Consider the following 15,787-nt stretch of genomic DNA (forward strand, 5'->3'; position numbering starts at 1 on the left):
ATATTTAATCAAGTCTTTGCTTGATATATTATTTTACATTAAAAATCTTCTCTTTGGAAGCTACAGTATTTCTCAGGCATTTTGGAAACCTCTGCTAATACTTTTCGCATTTGGTTTCATTTAATATTCAGGTTTGTTGGCTGGACTCAAGTATTATGCTTGATTTCAGCAGTTTATTTCATTTGATTAACCCCAAAGTGTGTTGCCTGCATATGATTAAATTCAAGCAGGGCCCAGCTGTTGTTTGGATGCTTAATTAAAAGGTTTTTTCTGAGATTCTTGCCTTTTCCCCTGATGCCTGTTTTGCTGTTGCTGAAGGGCAAATCTCAATACTAATTAAGAAAGGGCCTGTTTAGAGTGCAGAAAGTGCCCAACCAGCATACTTCCTACGTGACTGACAAGGGCTCAAATTCCAGCTAGCAGCCTGAACCCAGCCTGGTTGGAGGGACTTTGATCAGTGCTTTGTACTGTATAAAGCTGCAGGTTGCACGCTTGCAAACTGTGGTAAGACCCAGGATGCCAGTAGAAAGCGGAGGGGGTTCACTGGCTAATACTCTGGTTTGGCCAGCTCTGAACTTCTATCCTGCAACCAAGCAAGAAAATAATAGCAAGCAGGGGACGGAAAAGGTCACCAGATGCACAGCTGCTTCTTGCTACCAGCCCGAGCCCTTCTGGCCTCTCACACCTCCTTTCACTCATCCGTGTCAGGTGGGAGGAAATTTCTTTATTTACCTTTGTTTTATAAACCTGAGCACCACAGGTCAAATCACAAAGTGTGTCTGCAAATAGTTTTTTTGATACTCCAGTGTCGTTTTTAAGATGGGCTGAAAAACTAAAAGCTGAGGTATTAAGGGTTTGGCTGGCTGGGGTCATTTACTAAGGAGGAAATGTTTAAAATCGTGTGTGTCATCACTGAAATCATTCCCCGAGTGTATGGCTCTGACTATTTCCAGTGGGAATTTCACATGTTTATAGAAGTCAAAAGGAATTTTTATGTGATGAGTCTACAGATCAAGAGCATGAATACTATGTTAAAGGTGGATGTATTTTGCTGTAGGCATACTTGCAGTAATGCCCGGCTTCTTAGCTCTAATTCCAGTATATCCATTTCCCATTACAAATGTTGCATTCAATTGTGAATATATATTTTTAGAGTGAATGTTTTTTAAAACATATAGAGCTATTTTGTGTGGCATTCAAATGATGAATCCAATGAATAAAACTACTGAATCTAAGGGAGAAGTTTCTAAGGTGTGAGGGGTTGCCTGTAACTTTTTTTCTTAATAAATCCATCCCTAAATATTTGTATGAGAATGAAAGAATGGATCTTTTTGGATAAAGTAAATAATCCTCAGAAATTTAGGATTACCAACTCAATAAAATTCAATTACCAAGTGTAAAAGCAGTTTCTGATTAAAATTTTTTATCTCAATAAGCATTGGTAATGTCAGCTACTTCATTCTGCTTATTCAAATTGTTTTCTTTTCAGAATTATTTTTCACTTAGCTATTTAAATGCAAAGCCGGATATTATATTTGAATATAGCCATACATATGTTTTATGCATACTTCCACACACATATAAATATACGGGTAAGCTAGCCTTTTTTAAACTATTTTTTCTGACTTCTTACATAGTATTTCATCTGGGATATATCTGCAAAAAATTTCCACAAGTATAGAAGTTCCCTAGACTGCTGAATAAACAAACATACATTACCGATGGGGAAAGGCAGCACAGTTTATTACTTGGAATGTAAAGTTAGTATTTGGACTTCATAGAAAACTATTCTGTTGTAATAAACATTTAAAGTAATCTGCAGTGCAATGGAAGGGGTTTTCATGAGTAGTTTTCAGTCGATGGGCCCTTGAGTTGTTTCTTTATTATTAGCAAATCAAGACCTGAAAGGCTTTATCTCAAATGAAATAGGAAGGATCCATGATCTTGATTCAATTACATTTATAATGGAAAAATTCTAGCGTGCTACTTCACGAATGTGATGCACTCTATCAATCAGAGGCTGAATTTTACTAAGAATTCACAGTTGTGACATGACTTTCTTTTTCCAAAGAATATCAGACAATAAATAGTTTCAGTCACCTTTACATTTTTAATAATGCTTTTTAGTTCTTATTTTTTCCTATAAGTTCCTTGTAGTTTATTTCTGGGCAATATAAGCTGAAGTTGTATCTACGGAATAAGAAAATACTTTGCACAGATATACATAATTAGGTGCCAAAGAACTGTGGTTTGGTAATTATGAGAAACAAACAAAAGCAATGCATAATTAAGCAAATTATTCCACTTTCCAAACCCTCAGTGCCCATTGTTATTTTCATGGTAAAGCAGAACCATGGGCCATCAGCGAAGCCATAGATTTTTTTATGAGGCTGGGAACAGTGAGCTCCATTAATTTACTGTTAAATGCATACAATGAAGAGACATTTGACTATAATTCTGTAGTAGTGCATCTAATTTGTCTCTGATTGTGTTCTGGGTCAGTGGTCAGTCATCTTTGGCACTGTGACATCATAAATTAGTTTGGGTATTTTTAATATGTAGCTAAATATTAAAATAAAAAGTAATTTCAAAATTCTCAGAAATTCCTGAGAATTTCTGTCTTCTCAGGAGAACAGAGTACTGAAAATAACCAAAAGCTGTAGTTTCTATAATACTTAGAATAACTTTGTATCGATTGGCAGGTTTCAGATATGCATATGACACATTTTCCAGGGGTTTTTTTGTTTGTTTTTAAATTGTAAGTTCAAGAATATGACCTAAGCTATAAATGTTAAAATAGGAATAAGCACAATTGCTAATTAATCCTTAAGAAATTGCATGTGTAACTAGTCTCGTGTTTATCAAAACTTAGTCCCTGTGGTACTTATCCTTCACCAAAATGATTCTCCCTAAGGCACCCGTGCAGATGCAGAGAGAAGGTGGGCTGACCACTATACTCACAAGTAATTAAATAAATTGTTTACTAATAAGGGGGTAAATTTGCTATAAGTTTTATAAGTACAAAATAAGGAGTTTATGTAGAGAAATAAGATAAATCAGGTGCCTCGAATTGCCAGTGAGTGGGTGTGAGTCCACCTGTGCCTGATTAGGACAGGCCCCTATTGGGCATGAGCAAGACCAGGGGGCCAATAAAGGTGGGACACACACCCACAGAAGGCACCTCAGCTCACTCTGGTGTGAGGCATGGAGAGGCCAGCAGCTCGTCGAGCCTCTGAAGCAAGAAAGGCTCCTCCTGCTACACTTCTACCCTGGAAGCGCTGTGTGGTGGCTGGAGTCCTGGAAGAGACCAGCAGCTCGTCGAGCTTCAGGAGCAAGAATGGCTCCTCCTGCTACAAGTTTACAAGAGGCCAAAATGCTTATGGCAATCAAAAATTGTTTGCAAATCACAAAAGCCACTTATCAATATGACAGCTCTGAACTGGAGACACAGACGTGAAACACTATTATATATATGTCTCATTTTTCATTTGCGAAATAATAGAGCAAGCTGTCAAGAAGCATTTCTTGTAATCTCAAAGTGCATAACAAAGTCCTTTTTGGACTTTGTCTTCTTGATGATTATGCTTCAGATTCAGTAAAACTCCAAACATGTGAATAATTTCAGCTATGCTTTAGAAGCATGCAAATCTCTAACTGAAAAAATTATCAGGCACTGTGTGTGCCTATATAGCTATAATAAAATTTTTTTAAAAATTCATGGTGAGGAAGCTCACATAACCCATTTGTGTATATAAATACACTGGGTTTGAATTATATGTGCAGGTGTCTTGTAGTGTTTACATTTGAAAACTACTTTTTACAACTTTTGAGTTGGTAAAGAGAAAATAAGTGTTTCCTTCTGCTTTTTCCTATTCGATTTTGTGAGAGGAGTGAATGGAATTTTATGGGATTTCATAAAAATTAAATCCTTCCTTTAGCTGTACAAGCTGTCTTAGCTTGTTGGTTTCTTTAGGACAACTTGCATTTTTTTGCCTATAAAGCTCAATGTTAGTTTGAACCAATGAAGAATTGATGTATTGTTTGTATGAATTTTAGTTGCATATAGTATAGGGTGAATGCTGTTAAAAAATAAAGTTAATCTTTACTTATTAAAAGAAATACTTTAATTAATTTCAACTCTACTGCTTTTCTTATTCAAAAGTAGGTTTTCCAGTTTTCAGGATTGTCTTTTGTATATACATGAACACATGTATAAGTATTGCATTTATATTTTATAAAGTTTTTATTGCTTTTAAGCACACACTCCATATGTAAACAATACAAGATGACCAGACTAAGTAATGGCCTTTTATAAAACTAACTGATATTTTTTGATTATCAGGATTCATCTGGAATGATCTTAAATATTTCCTTTTAAGATAAATTACTTTGAATTCCCATGTTGAGATGTTCGGTACCTGAAAATAATTGTTCCTGGGCTTCTAATTGGGAGCAAAGTTATTTTGGCCAACATATCTGTAAACTCAAAGCAGGACATTAAATCCATAATACATTTCCAGGTATCTAAGCTCATCTCCTGAGGGGCTAAAGAAACCTGAGTTTGTATGAGAATGAAACTGAGTAACACTGGGCTCACCTGGCTACTTCACCTGCCCAAGTTAGCTCAGTCCAAGTTTAAAACAAACAGAAAGAAGCTGGAGAAGGTGGGCTTGCAGGGAAAAGATATTTACAGAACAAAAAAGAGAGATCAAATAGAGGGACAAAACCTAGAGTGCGAGTGCTTGGTTTCACTGAGTCCATATTTTGTTTGTTCAGTATGAAACTCTTGAAAGCTGTAAATGCACTTGAGACTCATTGTCATGGTGAAAGTTGTCTTATGTTTCTTTCACAGGCTCATCTAGTAGCAGCTTTTGAGAAAAGCTTGGGAAATATGACTGGCCGATTGCAAAGTCTAACTATGACAGCTGAACAAAAGGTACCTTTACCAAAGCAGGGTCTTCAATGTGGAAAACAGTCAGCAGGTTATGTCTGAGTTTTATTTAAAAAATACTGAAAGGAAACAGGGACTCCTGTGGCAATAAGACAAACAAATCCTTCTTTACTGGCTGTTGTGATCACATCTTCATAAAACTTCAAGGCAGTTAAACTGTGCAGCATCACGTTTACCGAGACAACATCACAGATAGTTGAAAGCTAAAATCTTTCATTTCCAGATTTAAACTAAATGTATGCAACACTAGATTTAATCCGGACTGAAAGATCCTGTGAAAAAACTGATCGTAACCTCCTGGTGTGTTTCATTCCAGCCTGACAAAATTGTCAGACTTAAGAGAATTATGGGAAGGGAAGAATTTTAAGTAGAGAAAAGTTACTCCATTCAGAGTATTAATGCAGATTAGGTATCCTGTTCATGTGGGAACGGTTTGGGTTCCACTGTGTTTTTTTGACTACTGGTGAAAAAAATCTAAACCTGATTGGCAGTAAACGCAATGTGAGCTCAGGATTAAGAGGCTGCTCAGCACCTTCCAGTATTGAACTTTTCCAACTTTGTGCCCTTACTCAATTTTAACCAGTATCCTATAAATAGAAAGGCTTTGTTGAGGCAAACTGTGAAAGAAACTGTGTATCAAGGAGCTATTAGTCACCACTGGAATCAGTGTAGATGTCTATAAAAATAACATTACAATCTGGTTGAGCACCAACAGATAAAATCCAGTGACACTAATTCTGAACTGGATAGAGTTTATTGGTATTGCTAGATAGTTAATGTTAAGAAAACCAAGCAAAAAAATTGTACTGTTGTACAAATTACAATTTCCATCAGAAAGGTTTTCTTTCCAGAGGTTAAACAGTGACAGATATTGAAACAGATAATCTCCAATCTTCTTTCCAAAAAGATTGGGGAAATGTTCTTTTTCTTCTTTTCACTAGTGTTGAGGTTAAATTCCTTTGATCTTCTTTATATAGATACAGGCTGGAATAATAGGTTTAATACAGATATAATAAAAGCCATCTTTTAGTTAAAATTGGCTGTGTATTCTAATACAGCAGTTCCTGCACTGAAGTGTAGTAATTCAACTTGCAGTACAGTTACTATTGAGCAAGTTAGTTTTTTTTAAATTGACTTATTATTAAGTTAAATCTTGTGAAAAATACACAAATTCAGGTTGGGATTCATTCATTAAACAGTAGCCTCGTACTAAAGGTTGTAATTCCAATATTTTTAATGTCTTTAGTAATAAAATCGTTAGGTTTGTCTTAACTTTATAATGGATATTCAGTGAGATCCTTTTTAGATTATTCTCAATTAAAAAAAGTTTTGTACTCCTTAAAAATTCAGATCATTTTACAGAGAACAAATGCAAAAGAAAACATTAGTTAAGATTAACGTTTTTGGTGAGAAAAAAGGCGTTCTACTTAATAGTCCTTACGTTCACTCAAGCAGTTCTTTGGTTTGACCACTCTTTTAATTTTCTTTAGCTTAGACAAATACTGTTCTTGTGCCAAATATTTTGAGCTTTCTTTTCTCTTCCCACAGGAATCTGAGCTTATAGAGCTAAGGGAAACCATTGAAATGCTGAAAGCCCAGAATTCTGCTGCACAAGCTGCTATTCAGGGAGCCCTGAATGGCCCTGATCATACCCAAAAAGGTATGTTTTTGGCACTGATAAAATTAATGCAGTTTCTCCCCAACAAAGAATCTAAGTCACTACTTTTCTGTTGTTTTGGGGACTCTGTTGGAGGAGCAAGCACATTCTGTAGTACATTGTAGGCAAATTTGTGGTATTTGCAGAAGCTTTTTTGCACAGAGTCAGTTCCTGGAGCTTTGTCTTCTCAGAACTGAGTGGTCAGAACGTGATTGCTGGATGTCAAGAGTTAACCCTCTTGCTGCAGTTGTGTTTTGAAGTACACCCAAGATGCTAGTGAAGCCTTATGGTGAAACATGGTTATACCTTGGAAATGCAGTGTAAAATGTAAAAAACTCCAAAAACTGCTGGACTGACAGCAGCTCAGCACCTTCATGAAGTGGTAAACCATGCAGGAAAGCAGGCATTTTAAATTCTGAATTAATTTCTCACTACAATTGGACAGACATCTTATGATAAATGCTTACTTCAGAAGTGCCTGCTGATAAGCAAGAGCAAAGGAATTACTTGGTGAAAAAAACCAATAGCAGCATCCATTTTTGAGAGCATCATTGATGTTTCTTTGAAGAGGTCATTCTTTAGATGTTTGCCCTAAGGTCATTTCATTTCATGACTAAAGTATAGCAAAGCTAACGTCTAAAAAAGATCTAAAAAGTAATTTCTCTTGGTATTAATTGTTATGTAAGCAAGAACATTTTCCAGTGATTAGGATGCAAATATCAGAGATACTTAAGAAACTGAAACTCAAGAATATTTTCCAGTGATTAGGATGCAAATATCAGAGATATTTAAGAAACCAAAACCTCATCAATAATTTCTAATATCCTCCACTTCTTAGTGGTTTTGTTAATTTTTTAATGAACTACCTGTTTATTTCCATCGTGGTATATTAGAAGGTGACATCTCAACACTGATTAGGCCTGTAACAAGTCAAGTAGTCCCTAGAATCCTCAGAACAGTAGTACACATAACAGTAAGAAGTCAAGTAACCCATCTGTAACAGAAACTGCTTTGATCCAAGGTTATACCTGCGCAGATTGCTGAGCAGGGTCATCATCTTCATGCCAATAAAGGCCCAACTGGAAGAAGTTCCTAAGTGTTGGCCTAATTTTATGCATCACCATTGACTCCCAAGTGGCTTTGAACCCAAGCCACTGCAAGAATCGATGCCAATTATGTTAATTTAGTCTTCCTTTGAGGAAGGAGAGGCTACATAAATACAAGAATGGTTTTTACATTGAAACAGAGACAGGTGGCTTTCACACTGTTGTCTTTTTCTCAGACTTACGTATAAGGAGGCAGCACTCTTCAGAAAGCGTCTCCAGCATCAATAGTGCTACGAGCCATTCAAGCATTGGCACTGGTAATGATGCTGACTCCAAGAAAAAGAAAAAGAAAAACTGGGTAAGTACTCAGGAGGCTTAACCTATGCTTTAGCTATTATGTTGTTTCCTGGTGCCCATTTAATCTACAGTGTTCCTGTGGCATGAGATAGATAGAAAGCCATTCACACATATCCATACTCTGACAGGCCAAAAATTGGTGGATGTTTTTAGGGACTTATTTGAATAAGTTAGGATAATTTACAAAACTACAAATAATACCCAACAAAACCTAACAGGTGATGAGACCAAAACTATCTTTGGGCCCTATTGAGACTTTGCTTGATTTTTCTTCAATAGGACTTTGATTCAAAGGATTAACTCAAATACGTTATTCAGCTCTGAAAGGAACTGAAATCTGTTAAGAATTCTCGTGTAAAGATAGTATAGTGTTTAATGAAATTAAATTGCTTTTCAGAGGAACACAAACACCACATAGTGTTAGGGGTTTAATCAAATACTTTCAGTAAATAATTGGGAAATATGATTTTGTTGTTTAAAAAATATTACCTGCATAAACATTTGTTCTAAAATACTGATCAGCCTTCATTCACTTGATTTGTAATTCCACACTCTTTCATGTTTCTGCAAGGTGAACTCTAGAGGAAGTGAGGTGAATATAAACCATGAAAAATTTGGCATGCTTCTATAAAGAACCCTATCTTGGCATGATTGCTATTTATTTTGGCAGTAGGCTTTTATATCTTCTAAAAACAAATTATCCTTTATGTCTTCTCAGTTTGTCTCTATTCATTTTAATCTCAAAGTTTAGATTACAGAAAAGGGGAGTGTAGCCAAAATCCATTTCTTTCTCATTAGATATCATGAGCTGGAAAGGATGTAAATAATATTTCTCTCATCAGTGGTCACACTCCCCACTCTCCAGTTATGTCATGAAAATAAAATGTTTGAATTCCTCATTTCATAGAAGAATCAGTTTGTCGTTGAGTTCTATAAAATTTTAATCAGAAGGAATTTGAAAACAAAACCAAAACCCAACTATAGGATTCCTAAGATGATATTTAGACAAAGGTATCAACAAATGGGCTGGTTTCACTGCAGACAAAACAACTGTCATCTTGGCCCCTGAAATAAATGGCTCTTTGGCTATTCTGTCCTTTTTCAATACTGGATGAGGGCTTCTGAAGAGGAAAGGCAATGCTTGTACATTGAGAGATCTTCCTACTCTAAAGGAAAATGCAGCAGAGTATGTACCTTTCAGCTAACATTCTTCTCAGCAGTACAACTATGCAAGCCTCATGTCCCAGCTTAAAACCTCTTGCTTGTGATCCAAATCATAGCATTTTCATAGTTTGGCCGCTCAGATTTTTAAGAGGGAAAATAAATTGGCAAACCCAGTAAATTGAGCTTGTCTTTTGATTTCGTCATATAGTATCAGCAAGTTCTGCCTGCACCTACATGCAATGTGGTTATTTAAAGCCAGCCCTTGAAGGGAATGCCATGGGAATGGGATTCCACTGGGGCTTAATGGTTTTAAATGAGCACCCTTCTACCATGGCTGTACCACTTGGTCCTGCACCTTTTCCATAGCATTAAGTTTGCGCTGCGCTGGATTAATAAAATCAAAACAAAGCACTGTACCATATTTTTAGAGATACTGTGTTGCATATGTTAATACCTTGCTTCTGTATACTGACCTCAGGCAGTGGCTAGGATGGCATCTGCAAACTAACTCTTCAAAACATAAGCTGGACAGAAATTGACCTGACGAGGAAAATAATCTTGCTCTGTTTGTTTTCCAGCTAAGAAGTTCTTTCAAGCAGGCCTTTGGAAAGAAGAAGTCCACAAAACCTCCTTCCTCACACTCAGATATAGAAGAGCTGACAGATTCCTCACTTCCTTCATCACCCAAATTGCCCCACAGCTCTGGGGAGTGTGCAGCAGTATCAATGAAACCATCGCATTCAGCATCTGCGTAAGTCTCTCTCTTGGCAAACCAAGTCTTCCCAAATAGTATGCCCTGTGCAACAGACCTCTTCAAGTACGGCCATTTGCAGTTCAGAAACCATTGCCAGCAGTCTTGGTCTTTTAATCTCCTGCTCCATCCATTTGACATACTTCTGATGTTCACTCCATTTACACTCCACTTTTCAGTAGCTCTTTGGTCATTCTCTCTTCCTTTCATAGCCTTTATCTAAAGTAGTACAAACTTCTTTCCAAATGCACATCCAAAATTTTATGGCTTGCTTTCCATGAACCATTAAAAACTTCAGCATATCTCTTTAGTAAAGGCCAAATGCTACAGTATATTTCTACATGACATACTAAAATTATTTTACTTTCCAAGTAGCTATGATTTTACAAAGATACTCATCTGATCTGTTATTGCTTTCTCTGCTTTGTAGCTACTATTTTACATAATTTTTCATCTATTCCTTCTCTTTTACCATCTTGGGGTTTTCTTGCAGAATTTTACTATGATTTTTTTTATTAAAATCACCATCCTTATATTTTCAGGACACTGAACAAGTCATCAATCAAAAGCTATCCCATTTCTCATTTTGTTTTTGATATTCACAGAAAGAATTGTAGAATCACAGAAAGTTAGGGGTTGGAAGGGACCTCAAAAGATCAAGTCCAACCTCCCTGCCAGAGCAGGGTCACCCACAGGAGGTCACACAGGAACACATCCAAGTGGGCTTTGAATGTCTCCAGGGAAGGAGTCTCGACAACCTCCCTGGGCAGCCTGTTCAGTGCTCTGGCACCCTCACAGTGAAAAAATTCTTCCTCATATTTACACAGAACCCCCTGTGCTCTGGTTTATAACCATTGCCCCTTGTCCTAGTGTTATTCAACCCTGACAAAAGCTTGACTCCATCCTCCTGGCACTCGCCCTTTACATATTTATAAACATGTCTGAGGTCATCCTTCAGTCTCCTCTTCTCCAAGCTGTGGAGTCCCAGCTCCCTCAGCCTTTCCTCACAAGGGAGATGTTCCACTCCCTCAGTCATCTTGATTGCTCTGCACTGGACTCTTTCAAGCAGTTCCCAGTCCTTCTGGAACAGAAGGGCCCAGAACTGGACACAGTATTCCAGATGTGGCCTCACCAGGGCAGAGTAGAGAGGGAGGAGAACCTCTCTCAACCTACTAACCACCCCCTTCAATGCACCCCAGGATGCCATTGGCCTTCTTGGCCACAAGGGCACATTGCTGGCTCATGGTCATCCTTCCATCCACCAGCATCCCCAGGTCCCTTTCCTCTGTGCTGCTCTCCAGCAGCTCAGTCCCCAGCCTATACTGGTACCTGGGGTTGTTCTTTCCCAGATGTAAGACTTCACACTTGCCCTTATTTAAATTCATTAAATTTCTCCCTGCCCAAGTCTCCAGTAAGTCTAGGTGCCTCTGAATGGCAGCACAGCCTTCTGAGGTGTCAACCACTCCACCCAGTTTTGTGTCATCAGCAAACTTGCTGACAATACACTCTATTTGCTCACTGAGATCATCAGTAAATATATTGAATAGTACAGGTCCTGGTTCTGACCCTTGTGGGAGTGGAAATAGACTTCCAACTAGACTCCATCCCATTGTCTACAGCTCCCTGGCTTCTGTTCTTCAAACACTGTCTGATCCATCTCACTACTCGATCAACCGGGCCACATTTCTTCAATTTAGCTCCAAGGATGCTGTGGGAAGTGGTGTCAAATGCCTTCCTGACATCAAGATAAACTGTGTCCATTGCTCTGCCACCATCCATCCAACAGGTTGGATGTGAGGTTATATCCTCACACAAAGGCTATCAGGTTGGTCAGACGTGACTTCCCCTTAGGTAAAGCCATGTTGACTGCTCCAGATAAGCCTCTTGTCCTTGATGTGCCTGGAGACAGCACCAAGAATGGTGGTGTTCAGTCACATTTCAGGGATGGAGATGAGGCTGACCAGTCAGTAGTTACCTGGCTCCTCTTTCCTGAAGACTGAGCGTGACAAGTACTTCCCTTCAGTCCTCAGGCACCTCTCCTGTTCCCAGTGTCTTACCAAGGATGATGGAGAGCAGCCTGGCAATGACATCCACTGGTTCCCTCAGCACCTGTGGGTGCATCCCATCAGGACCCATGGATTTATGGATGTCCAGACTCATTACCTGATCCTTATCCCAGTCTGTATCAATCAAGGCAAACTCATCCTTTGCCCTGACTTCCTCAGCAGCCTTAGGGGCCTGGGGCTCCTGAGGACATCCTCCAGCTGTATGCACAGAGGCAAAGAAGGTGTTCAGCAATTCTGCCTTCTTTGTATCCTCTGTCACCAGGGCACTCACCTCATTCAGCAGAAGGCCTACATTGCCTCCAGTGTTAGCTTTATCTGCCATGTATTCGAAGAAGCCCTTCCTGTTGTCCTTAACCTCTCTTGCAAGGTTTAATTCCAAGGAGGCTTCAGCTTTCCTAGTTGCCCCTCTGCATTCTCAGACACCAGACTTACATATCTCACAAGTGGTCAGCCCTTCCTTCCAGAGTCTATAGGTTCTCTTCCTCCATAGGAGTTTACCTAGCAGTTCCCTGTTTAACCGTATTGGTGCCCTAGTTCCCTTTTTTGATTTCCTTCCCACTGGGATGCAATGGTCTTGAGCTCAGAAGAAGTGGTCCTTGAATGTTAACATCTGTCTTGGGCCCCTTGACCTTCTAGTACCCTGTCCCATAGGATTTTTCCCAGGAATTGATTGAAGAGGGCAGAGTTGGCCTTTCTGAAGTTCAGGGTCATGGTTCTACTTGGGATCCTGTTTCTACCACATAAGATCCTGAACTCCACCATCTCATGGACCCTGCAGACAAGGTTGCCCTCAACCTTCACTGCTTCAGCCAGGCCCTCCTTGCTGTTCAGGACAAGATCCAGCAATGCTCCACTCCTAGTTGGCTCCTCCACCAACTGCATCAAGAAGTTATCAGCAATGCACTGGAGGAACCTCCTGGACTGTGAATGGCTGCTGAGGAGCCCTTCCAGCAAATATGTGGGGAGTTAAAATCTCCCACAAGAACCAGGCCCTGTGACAGAGAGGCTGATGCCAGCTGCCTGTAGGAGGCCTCATGGGCTTCCTCATTTTGAACAAGTGCCTGTAATAGACACCCACCACAGAACCACCCACATTAGCCTGACCCTTAATTCTAACACACAAACTCTCAACTTGTTCCTCATCTACCCCTGGACAGAACTCAATATATTCAAGTTGCTCTCTTAAGTAAAGAGCAGCTCCCCCACCTCTCCTTGCTGTCCTGTCTTTCCTAAAAAAAATCATAATCATCCATGACCACATTCCAGTGACATGAGCCCATGTATGTGTCCCACCTTATCTCTGAAATTGCCACTAGATCATAGCCCCTTGACCTCACACAGATCTCTAACTCTTCCTGTTTGTTCCCCATGCTGTGTGCATTTGTGTGCAGGCATTTCAGGTTATGGGCTGAGCCTGCTGACCCCACCCTAGGGGAATGGGGGTCCTTCTGGTCTACATTCAGTACAGAGTTTGTACTCCATAAAGAGTTTCGCGCTCAGCTTCATATTCTTCTACCTAGCTGTCTTCATTATGCTAAACTCATAGCTTTCTTTAGTTTGAGGAAATCAATGTTGTTCAACCAATAAATTCCTACTATTGATGGCAGCATTACTTTCCTCATCCTAACTGAGAATAATGAGGTCATAGCTACTTTTCCTTATAGCACCCAGGTAGTTCTAGTTCTGTGACTGATTACTGATTTTTATTTTAAAGTTTCACTGCATTAGGTTAGGGGCTTTTATTATTAACTTTTTATAGACTTTAATGATTTTTTATGTACTAGGTTTAGGAATTTGGCAGCAAATCTTTCCACAAAAGAAACACATTCACAATAAATGCTTTTCTTTTCTCACATTCTGGAAATTCTCCAAGACTTTTTATATTTGTCAGCAGCCTCTGTTAAAAAATCACAACTTAGTCCTGCCAAAAGCAACCCATTGATTTAAAAATCCTAAGATTGTATCAAAAAAGAAAGAGTAATGCTTTTTTCTTTCTAAGTACTTTGAACCTTTGTCTGATCAGGCTTCTGATACTCTGTCTGTGGCTTCTCATGAATGCTAACTCATCTTTTGCTTTTCTTCCTTTTGATGAAGGCTTAGCTCCTTATGTAATTTTGTAATTGTAGGAGCTCAGTGTTGAAGAGCTCTGGAATCTCCAAAAAAAAATTCCGTTCATATTTTCTGCTTCCGTTCTTACTTATCTTAACAGTCTAGACACTGGCCTGCCAAGGTCATTCTGTCCATCCCTTTTCAGGATGTAGGGCAAAAAAAAGCCAAAAAGAAAACAACCAGCAACTAGATATGTGACTTCCTAGTTGACCAAGTTGTTATATGAGATAATACATACATGCAAGAGAAATTGCTGTAGTTACTTGATTAGCATAAGCATATCATGCCAAGAACTGTGTCATAATATTTGGAAAAAAATCCTAGTGTATGTCTTTATTAATTTTACTTTTTATATTCATTCTTTTCCTTCTTCAGTTTACTCTATTTTTTTAATTTGCCGTGAACTTCATCTCCCCTTTGCTTCTTCTTTCTTTCTATAATTTCTTGACCTGAGTCTCATTCTAAACCATTACCTTTACTTTCTTCCATCTGTTCAATACATGTGTATGCAGGTCATCTGTAGTCTGGGCACCAAAGAAAAGGGAAAATGGTCACGTGGTCTACAAGCATAGATCCCGGTAAAATTGAGTGTGGGGCATGGAGTTGTACACCCAGCTGCTGACCTGGAGAGTGCTGCATCTTCTTCCCCAAAATGCATCTGCATGCATTCTGGCAGTTAAAAGTTGACCTCTGTTTCTTGCTTGTATATTTGTAGTGATAATCACAATAATAACACTTGTTGTTATAAAATTATATTTTTCATAGTTGAATTGGTCTGCAAATATTAAATATTTGTAGTGACAGTAATAAAGAGCAAATAGCATTTAGTGGATTCACTGAAAATATTTCTTAGTGTAACAGCATAAACAAAATACAGTGCTACCTAGAAAAATCATACCAAAAAAGTGATGCAGATATAAAATCAAAGTAAAAGCAATGGGTGATATACACTAAAAAAAAAAAAAAAATTCTGAAAAGTTGTTAACTTACCATGGTGAACTATCTAACTAAATGAGAGGTAAAAATCAAGCTATCATTTCATCTGGTGAGGGATTTTTTTTTCCCTTTTTAATTTGCAGTTTGGGCTTTTTCATATTTCTTTGATAAGGTTCTATCTTCACTCAAAGGTATCACTAGCAGCAAATGTTTTCTGTACTTTGATACTTATCAATGACACTACTTCGGGGGGCGAACCTTCGTTTAATCCCTGCATGTTTCCTACTCCTCTTCAGGATCTGTGAATGCACAGAGGCAGAAGCTGAAATTATTCTTCAGCTAAAGAGTGAGCTGAGGGAGAAAGAGCTAAAATTAACAGACATTCGACTTGAAGCCCTCAGCTCTGCACATCATCTGGATCAGATTCGGGAAGCCATGAACCGCATGCAGGTCAGTGCAGTAGCTGAAGTGATGACAGGGGTGCAAACCAAAGGTGTCCCTGGAATTTCTTTTGGAATGTGGTCATGGATGGTTATGTCTTGTTTTAGGAAAGACAGAGCAGCAAGGAAAGGAGGGGGAGTCACTCTTTACTTAAGAGAGCAACTTGAATATATTTGAGTTCTGTCCAGGGGTAGATGAGGAGCAAGTTGAGAGTTTGTGGGTTAGAATTAAGGGACAGGCTGATGTCCTGACCTCAGGCCCCTAAGGCTACTGAGGAAGTCAGGGCAAAGGATGAGTTTGCCTTGGTTG

General features: G+C 38.8%; 1 protein-coding gene across 1 annotated transcript in view; it reads left to right on the plus strand.

The window, feature by feature from the left end:
• Positions 1-15,787, plus strand: part of NAV3 (neuron navigator 3) — a 264,054-nt gene that overhangs the window by 227,332 nt on the left and 20,935 nt on the right. Inside the window, 6 exon segments of the mRNA XM_030463599.1 lie at positions 4,853-4,936; positions 6,500-6,611; positions 7,891-8,012; positions 8,583-8,603; positions 9,754-9,926; positions 15,334-15,487. Of these exon segments, the coding sequence (XP_030319459.1) occupies positions 4,853-4,936; positions 6,500-6,611; positions 7,891-8,012; positions 8,583-8,603; positions 9,754-9,926; positions 15,334-15,487 (666 nt within the window).

The sequence above is a fragment of the Calypte anna genome, chromosome 1 (genome assembly GCF_003957555.1).
Source record: "Calypte anna isolate BGI_N300 chromosome 1, bCalAnn1_v1.p, whole genome shotgun sequence".
NCBI lineage: Eukaryota > Metazoa > Chordata > Aves > Apodiformes > Trochilidae > Calypte > Calypte anna.